We start from the raw sequence: 9,759 nt of genomic DNA on the forward strand, positions 1-9,759 counted from the left end.
CTAGTCCAGAAAATATTTCCACTATAGAAAGTAAGATTACAATATTTGACTCTCTCTTACAAAGAGGATAACACTCAATCTCTCACCCAAAAAGGATGGAAATATAAACTCTCTAGTATCTCGCTAAGAATACAAATCTTATACTATGTAGATATAAACTCTCTCACTTTCTCTCTATGTTGTTTTTCTCACTTGCTTGTTGTATCTCTTCCCCACAAGTCCCCTATATATATATAGTAAAGGGGAGAAAGACTTCATCATGGACATAATGGATGATTAATTGATGTCATACTTTTCAAGACACTTTGAAAAGTGCTACTCAAAGTTTATAAGTTAGACTTCATAATCTATTGGAATAACCATCATTAAATTATTCAATAATTCATCTACCAAGATTTATTAGTCTTACTTCCACATCAATTAGGAAGAATTCCCAACAAAAAAAAGGAATTATGGTTAAGTTAGTCATTTATGACAATTTTTAGGACACTTTAACTATAGACATTATTTTCACTCAAATTCTTGAATAGGTTGACCATGTTGGCACACAAAGAAAAGACCTGGGTATTCACTGTGTATGAGTCACTGTCCACACCCAATCAAACCAACTCCGATTTCCGATTCTGCTTCAGTTTTTGACAAATACTAAGAACTTCATATTCATCGATTTCATTTGTTTCATTTGGAGTGAAGAACGTGTTTGTTTAGTTACCTCAGCTTCTGTAACTCCGTCATAATTCTCTCAGAATAAACCCTCTCTACATTCTCTCCACCTTGTTTTTCTCGTTTCAACCAGTTAGTATATATATTCGTGCTTATTTTTTTTCTGTATACTATTGTTTTCTCTTTTACACATTTGCCTTTTGGGTTTTCCATTTTCGTCGATTATCTCCTTCTGGGGTACGCTGATTCTATCTGGTTATTGTTCATTATTGTCAACTTAATAGTTTTTTTTTTAAAGGAGTTTTTTTTTTCATTATATGTATGCAAATGGTATCTGGGTTCTCTTGTTTCATTGTTTTACTTTTCCTTACAGATATGCGTTCTCTTTCTTTGAAATCATTTTTTTTGAATTATTAACATGTTTTTGTTGTTGATAATAGGTAGCTTTTCTTTTCCTTTCAGTTTTTTTGGTATTGTACATGCGTTTGCTGTCTTAGAAGGGAGTGTTTGATAGCACTTCTGCAAAACTGAGTTTTGATATTAGAAGGGAGTGTATAACAACTGCTTTATCTTATACTTTATTGTTAAAAATGGGTCTGATGCAATGAGTTTTGCTTGGATTATGTCATTTAAACTAACTTTTGTGTATAGTTACCAAATTGTCTATTTGTATGAGAAATGATTAATCTTCAAAGGATGCTAGTTTGAAACGAGTGAGAGTCCTTTCAAATGGAAAGAGAAGTGATATTTTTTTTTTAAATTTTAAGGGTAAAAATATAATCACACTTTAAATATAAAAAATGTTAATGTATATTGTTTTTTTTGGTTAAATGCACTATATTTGAAGAGAAGTCTCACTCGTTTGAAGCAGTTGGGATTGAGAAGTAAAACAATGAAAAAAGTGAAAGAACCATGTAACTGGGATTGGATGGAAGTACAACAATGAAAGAAGTGACAAAAACATGTCACTGGGTTTGATAACATATGTTGCCTCAAACATTAAGATATTATAGTTATTTATCCTATTATATTATCTTTAATTAACTCACACTTGATACTCAATATCTCTCCTCAAGTGTGAGTTACCCTTTTGGCGTATAGAGTACACTATAATAAGCCTCTTACTCGTATCGTCGCTAGTTTGTCTTGTCAAGAATGGAACATGTCGCCTAACCTCGACAGGAAGACTTTTAACACAAGGACTCTGCATGAATGTATTGACCATTTGCTGTTTCGATACTTGGTTGAACCATCAAACCATTGAGTTTGATACCACTTCTAGGATTGGGTAGTCCAACAATGAGAAATCATCATTCATGGACGAAAGTACTCTTCTATAAGCTAAGTGAAAGAAATATATAAATGAATTTGACACCACACACATCTTGACCAAAAACCTTACGGGATTGTGCCTATGAGTCTATACACATAGCTATGTCAATTGACTACTGGAAATATCAAACATGTAAAATTCAAAACTGGTTTCAAGTCTTCAAACTCAGTTTTGATGCTCCCAAACATGCATTCAAACTCTTGAAGGAACTTAATGAAACTCTTTAGGCAAATATATAATTACGTGCATTTCATGCCTTGAATCTTGAATATGAATTTGAAACATCAAGTATTACACCTTAATCAGTAGTTTGATTTCAATTTTCAGATAATGGTTGCTGAGGCATGTTACCAGACTATTGGGACTTTCCAGACCCATTCTTATCTAAATAACTTTAATCATCACCGAAAGCTTCAGAACAATTTATTAAAATTTATGACCAAGGATTTCATAAGTAGTAATGGGTTTTCAAGCAAAGGAAGTTACCACTCTGGCCAAAGGAAGTGTGCTATAATTCGATCTTTAGGTTCCGAAACATCAGTGGTTGATCCAGTATCAAGAAGCAACACTGGTGAAACTAACAAGAAATCAAGTAAGATAACCTCCTATGTTGATTTACATTTATTGTTGGATATACTTCATGTCAAACATGTTCACATCAATTGTATCTTGAAGTTGGACTATCCAAGTTTAGAGTTGTTGCAATATTCAAGAAGTTGAAGCTTACATGGTTTGATGTTTAAGTAAATGGTGCTCATTGTGTTTCAATTCAGGGGAAGCAGCTTTGATCCTTATTCGGCATGGCGAGTCTTTATGGAATGAAAATAACTTATTCACAGGTTGTGTTGATGTTCCACTAAGCAAGAAGGGCATTGATGAAGCAATTGAAGCTGGCAAAAGAATTAGCAGCATTCCTATTGATCTCATATTTACTTCAGCTTTGATCCGTGCACAAATGACAGCCATGCTTCCCATGACCCAGCACCGTAGTAAAAAGGTAATGTGAATTAATATTTTTAATCATCTAGCATTCATGTGTTAATCATGATTGACTCTTAAGTAAAAGTAATATACATGAATGGTACTAGTTTAAAAACTTAACATTGTCGGTGAAAATCCATTAAATTCTATTTTCAGTTGTTGTTGTATAGTATTCATAACCCTTTTCTAAACTATTAGTCTCTGACCTTCCTGCAGGTGCCTATAGTTATGCATAATGAGAGTGAACAAGCAAAGGCATGCAGTCAAGTTTTTAGTGAAGATACAAAGAAGCAGACAATTCCAGTCATAGCATCTTGGCGGCTAAATGAAAGAATGTAGTAATCTTTTGTTCTATTTTCAGATTTTGTAACATCTGCTTTATAATGTAGTACATGATGTTAACATATAATCAATATCATAATTGTTAACCTTTCAGGTATGGGGAACTACAGGGACTTGATAAGCAAGAAACAGCAGCCAGATATGGGAAAGAACAAGTATATGTGTGGCGCCGAAGTTTCGACATACCTCCTCCCAATGGTGAAAGTTTAGAAATGTGTGCTGAAAGAGCAGTTGCCTATTTCAGGGACCAAGTACTTAGAATTTTATTTTTCTTATGGAATTATGATTAGTAAAATGACACCCCCTTCATTTCCTCATTATGTTTGGTATCTAAGTTTTTCAGACAAATCTTTTGAATATATAAACTAGATGTTCCTCTTCAATCACTAACTCTTTTGATGAAACACGTGGTTTTATATATCTATCATTTGTAAGGTTGATTTTCTGATATAGATGAAGTGATCATAAAACATTGAAAGGGTCTATCTCATTGACATTATGGTGCAGATTGAACCTCAACTTTTATCAGGAAAGAATGTTATGATTGCTGCACATGGGAATTCATTGAGATCCATCATCATGTATCTTGATAAGTTGACCCCCCAAGAGGTGATTGGAGTATTCAGACTTACCATGGCTCTTTAAGTTCACACGCCGAAACTAAATAATCACGATCTTCCCCCGCCTTTTGACAGGTCATTACTGTAGAACTATCAACTGGGGTTCCCGCTTTACATTTTCAGGGAGGGAAGATTCATCAGGAGGGGAAGTCCTATAGGACCATCTGAAGCTGGAGTTTATGCCTATACTAGGGTATGTGGTTTATATCAGCTTTTATATATCATCCCTTTTAAGTTGCTTTTATTTTAGCACTACACAAGTTTTGATTTAAGGATGGTTACCAGTGAAATTAAAATAGCATGGCTTGTGAAATTATTTGTCTTTTCTTTATGCACTATTTTGCTGTCATTTTAATTTATATATGTTCTTATTGTTAGCTAATATAGCTTGCAAATTTCATTATTGATGTTTATAGTTCAGATAATAATACTAGCATATATTTTTAGTACCAGAAAAAACTGGCTGCCACTCCTCATACTTCTGACCACAATTTGATAATTGACAGTGAGGAACAAAAACTAAGTATGCATAAAAACTCCAGCTTGTGGGGTTCTGATTTATTGTTAGCGTCAATCATTTGATACTTAAAAGGTGAGTCTCGACGCAACAGTAAAGTTGTTTGTCTTGTGATTTGGAGGTCATGGGTTCACATTTTGGAAACAATATCTTCATGTGTGAGAGTAAGACTGCGTACATCTATCCTCCCCATGCCCCACTAGGTCGGAGCCTTGTGCATTGGACTCCCATTTTATTCATTCTTCAAATCCTCCATTTCAACTAACTTTTCTAGGCACTAACAACTTCATTACTTGGTCACAGCCTTTGGCTCTTTACAGGCAGAAGCTGGATGAGATGTTCCAATAGTATGTTTTTAAGGTAAACTCTAATACCCTGTTTTTATTTTCTTGTGCTTCTCTTTTATTATACTAAGTTTTATCATCTTTGCATGTTTAAGGAGTACATTCACCATTTTAGCAACAGGACAGTTGAATAAAAAAATAAAGGAGGGATATGTTCTCAGTGGTTTAGATATTTAGTCCTGTCTATCCCATTCTTAGGTATATTTATCTCATTGGTGAGTGGTTAATGGTTTCCATGTGGCTGTTGTAGATTTACCTAATAGATGTACTTTCAGTTGTAATGTAAAATTTTACTGGATATTTTAGTACTTACACATCTCATGTTCTCCCTTCTATCATATACTATATATGCGGATTAAAAGTTATGATCAATCCCAGAGTTGCAGTACTATAAGTGTATAAAAGTTCTTAAAAGTTAAGAATAACTCAAATAGAACTTTTTTTATGTCCATTCTAACCCAACATTTGGCAATGTTAATATTATTTCCAACCAACAAAACAAGTGAAGAAAATAGAACTGAATAATTCATGGTCTGTAAGGCGTTTAAGGATCATTTATCATAATAAATCCAACATAAAGTTGACACTATATTAAGGTTCCTTGAATCTGAAGTTTCAAAAGTAAAATATCATAGCATCTTACTTATTATAGATGACTCAGCCCTCCTTAGTTAACCAAGTGATTCTGATCAGGGTTAGTAACAAGGGAAGAGTCTAGTTTTTCCTTGTTAGAAGCATCAGAATCTGCATTTAACTTGATTGAATGCGAAGAAGGAAGGTTTTGTTGCGGGACAGATGATAGAGTATTTGGCAGTGTCCAGAAAGAGGGTTTCTTCTTGTCTTCCTCTTTCATTCTCTCAGCATATTTGTTTATATCAAATGATGTGTCATATTCTCCACCAAATGCAGACTCAAGATTATCCATATCAAACAAATCTTCCAGCATCATCTCAGTGTTGCGATCACCGGAGAAACCAAACTTGACTTTGTTGCGAGTCTTAGTCTCCAATAAGGGCTTTACCATCTGCAGAAATTAACTCAGACATCACAAAATGGTACTAGATTCATGAACAGAATTATTAGCTACTAAATCAAAACCAAGGTCAACTTTGCATATACTAGCAAAACTAATCTACTACAGGCCAAAAGCTAAACAAAATGAAACAATTTGGAAAAATATTGACTTGCACAGACTTCATTTTTAAGCTTCATTAAGTCAATGCAGATAAATCATTTATGGCCTATCCGAATTGACATGTTTATATAAACAGCATCCAGAAGATACTTGAGGCATGAAGATGAAGTGATTTAATGAAAATTCGGTTTATTTAGTTACCGTGAAGAATGATTGAAAGATCTTAGGTGCATTATACAGTACAGCCAAACCCAGACGCCCTGGATAATGTTCTTGCAACACATGAGAAGTTTCGCGTGTCAACTTGAGTGATATATTCGACAAACTGAAACCCTGGAAGTCAATCAGCCAGACAATCTCTTCCTGGTGTGGTGGAAGGTTTAAAATGGCATTCTCCATGCAGTACACAAGATACTTAATCTGTCCTTCTGTTGTCTTTGTGTTCAACTGTCCAAATAAGAAATTAAAAAGAGATCATAAATGAAAATATGAAATAGAAACACGGATAACATTCTTATAAATACTGATAACATCTTATGCATTGTAATCTATTATTCATTTGAGATCGATTTCGAAGCAGGAAGCAAAACAGACAGGGCTGCTTGTAAACTTCAAGAGTGATTTCTACAAGTGAAGATGATATGAATGAAATAGAATTGTTAGATGGAGGTTAGAAGTGTTTTTAGAATAAACCTGGTTTCTAGGTCTAATTACAAGAACTGTTCTCCCATGTTTGTCATTATAATTTGATCTATACATTTTCCCTGTAGCTGCTTCATCAGCAATATCTTCCTGCATTAGGAAAAACTAGATGTCAAAGAACTTATGTCAGAAAATGATAATACCACTATTACAATGTATGAGAGTTGAACTTTGAAGTCTAGAGCATGTTCAGATAACTCATTCCAACTCGATCAGTCTTGAGAACAATAAAAATGACAGTCCATTGTACGAGGCCCCCATATAGTGGGGCCTAGGGAGGGATGATTTGAACCCATGATATCTTTTTTGTTATTAAGCAGCAACTTTACCTTTGCGCCGCGGCTCACCTTCAACAATATGTTAACAAAATCAGTTACTGCTGGTTCATGTAGATTATTACTGATCAGATGTATAGCCAAAACTAGACAAGTTGATATGAAGGACTGATCAGTGAGCACTTTTGTTTAAGTTTTTTTACTCATGCAGCCTCAGCTTCTCTTAACCTTAACTTAATTGTGCAAAAAGATCTTCAAGCAGATGCATGAATAGTAAACAGGACACATCCCAGCTAAGCATTATGGGAAAAGAATCATCTTAGTACTGCAGAGACAAGTTATTGAGTGTTACATCATATTATTTTTTTCTTCTGTCTGTTTTCTACGTACTTCCCTTTCCAGAGTACCGGAGAGGATCCTGATCCTACATTATATCTAAAAAATCATAAAAATAAGTGAAGGCAAACCGTAACTAACCCAGCAAATCTCTTCAGGTTTGTATTCTTCTCTCCATTTCAGGCTCAGTTTCAACATTTGAGTTGCCTTCTTGACATTCCAATTTCTTGAGCTTAAATACCTTGAGATGGATGCATCAGAACAATAAACAGATTCCTTATCTGACAGTGGCCCTATCAACCTTCTAACCTCATTGATCTAGAACCAAGTAAATTAAATTATTATTAATTTCATCCTTTACTAAGGGGTATGATATTTTTGGTATAATATCTTTGTCATTATATAAAAATGTGAAATATAGTGGACACACCTTTGCTTGCTGTTCTTGTGATATTAACATTTGTTCATGGTCTTTAGAGGTAGTTTTGTTTAGATTCATATTCATGGTGTTCAATGTAGAGACTAGAAAATCTAAAAATTAAGAATGAACATTGCAGAGTCAGTACCAATGTTATAGCAGTAATAGTTATTCATTCTCATTGTAATTAGTTTGAGCAAAACAACAAGGAAGATTGAAATAGAAGCTACATCTAATTCCAACAACTCTTGGAAGCAATATATTTATTCTTAAGGTTGAGTATATCTACGGTATTTACATTTTTTACCTCATTATTAGAGGGTGCCAAAGTGAAATAATGGTACTTTGGTTTGTTCATAGAAATGTGATGTTTATTTATACAGTGTTTTATTTAATGTACGAGAAAAATATATATGTATCTATAGTATAAGAATTTTTTATATTGTTACTATATCATCTACAATTTATATTAAATCATTAATACAAATGAATGATTGCGTATAAATTTATATTAATAATATATAAATATTACACTTTTAATTTATCTTTTTTTTTTTTTTTTTGAGAAGGAAATTAGATGTTGATATGGAAGTTAAGTAATACAACATCTTTTTCCAAATAAGGAAATTGAAATATCTAAACAAATAATATGAACTAAAGCCTAGAAAGCATGAGCGTGACACAAGAAAAGATAACAATGAAGACATGCTTCAGTGAAGTAGATCTTGTCGCAGTGGTAGGGTAGTAGTAGGAAATGATCAAAGTCCACATATAACACGTACAAAGATGAAAATTAGTTGCAAGTCATTAATTCAATAAGCCAATAACAATATGAGTTGTACATCAAATTGTAAGAAGTTGTTTAAACGTGATTTTATTTATAATTGATAATTTTTATTTATAAATATATAACTATATAAAAATGCAAATTTTATATAATTAATAATTATATATAATTATATTGAATTACCTTTTTTCTATCATTTTTTGGATTTGAGTAAAATAAAACATTAAAATATTGTTCGTTTTATTTAATTTTAAGTGAATTGTCCGATTAACTTCCTGAGTTATTCCAATGTAATCGGATTTAGCATGATCAGATCAGAATTTTCTCGGTTCAAAGTGGTACAACCTCTCATATAATTAAGACAATAAAAATAGTCGTTTTTAAATTCGATCAATAATCGGACCAATCGACCATCCGGTTCCGGTTCTCAGAAGGATATCAAATTAAATATATCCAATATTCAATTACTTTTAAATTCTGATTTTTTTTCTTCAAAATTTTCACACTTGCTTTATTTCTAACACCAAGGTAATAATCCCACAACACAATAAAGTGGTATGTTAACAATCTTCACAACCAAGAAAATGAAATATTAGATCATATATATTACTATTGAAATGAAGTCATGTTATCTAAACATAATGTTGAAAGTTTCTTTCTAACATTAATTTCTATACGTTGAAACATAGAGAGTGAGTATCAGCACTTAAAAAGACCCCTTTAAAGTAATTGCCACTAAAACTTAAGTAATCACATAAACAAATGAAGAGAAAGTGTGATGATGATGGACATAAACACTTGATCGTCTAACCTGAACTTTTAAGATCAATATGATTCTTGGAAGGTGGATTGGAAAACCGAGACACGAGGATACAGTCAAGTTTCTCGGATGCTTGGACAATTGGTCCGAGTTTTGTTATTTGTATGCACTCTATCACTCACTCACAGTCACACCCATCACTCATCTTAATGTGATAACTAATTTATGTGGTGAGCACGTGGTAGCAATCAATAATAAATACTCTACTATTCATTCTTTTGGGTAAAGAACTAATCCATTTTAGAATGCATGTTTGTCCTTCCCAATAAGTGTCACTCACAAGAATCAAACTCTTGACATTTTGATCATCCTAAGAATCTAATGAAACCTTACACCACTAGATTGTTGATAAATAATCTATTATTTCTTATAACGAAATGTGAGCACTCATTTTTTGTGAGAATTGTAAAAAACCTAAAACTTTCTTATTTTTCAACAAAAAAGAGAAATAAAAATTAAGTTTCTAGAAACTAGTTCCTTGGATTT

The 9,759-nt window shown here is 32.8% G+C and overlaps 1 protein-coding gene and 1 pseudogene across 1 annotated transcript; one reads left to right on the forward strand and one right to left on the reverse strand.

The window, feature by feature from the left end:
* The first annotated feature begins 537 nt into the window (after positions 1–537).
* On the forward strand, positions 538–4,858 carry LOC109340054 (annotated as a pseudogene).
* Positions 4,859–5,253: 395 nt separating this feature from the next.
* On the reverse strand, positions 5,254–9,436 carry LOC109340053 (random slug protein 5-like). The gene is made up of 6 exons (XM_019577620.1): positions 9,265–9,436; positions 7,679–7,779; positions 7,390–7,566; positions 6,629–6,727; positions 6,137–6,382; positions 5,254–5,824 (listed from the first exon to the last, which is right to left on the reverse strand). Exons 2-6 carry the CDS (start codon positions 7,751–7,753, stop codon positions 5,468–5,470), a joined length of 954 nt encoding a protein of 317 aa, XP_019433165.1. The 5' UTR covers positions 7,754–7,779; positions 9,265–9,436; the 3' UTR covers positions 5,254–5,467.
* Between the last annotated feature and the right edge of the window lie 323 nt (positions 9,437–9,759).

Source organism: Lupinus angustifolius, unplaced genomic scaffold (genome assembly GCF_001865875.1).
Source record: "Lupinus angustifolius cultivar Tanjil unplaced genomic scaffold, LupAngTanjil_v1.0 Scaffold_132_126, whole genome shotgun sequence".
Classification (NCBI taxonomy): domain Eukaryota; kingdom Viridiplantae; phylum Streptophyta; class Magnoliopsida; order Fabales; family Fabaceae; genus Lupinus; species Lupinus angustifolius.

What these genes read in the sequence shown, in the direction of transcription:
- LOC109340053 (XM_019577620.1), bottom strand. Translation starts at nt 7,753, where the DNA reads ATGAATATGAATCTAAACAAAACTACCTCTAAAGACCATGAACAAATG. An exon ending in AACCTGAAGAGATTTGCTGG is followed by an intron (nt 6,728 to 7,389) that starts GTTAGTTACGGT and finishes TTCCTAATGCAG; the next exon opens with GAAGATATTGCTGATGAAGC. An exon ending in TAATTAGACCTAGAAACCAG is followed by an intron (nt 6,383 to 6,628) that starts GTTTATTCTAAA and finishes TTATTTGGACAG; the next exon opens with TTGAACACAAAGACAACAGA.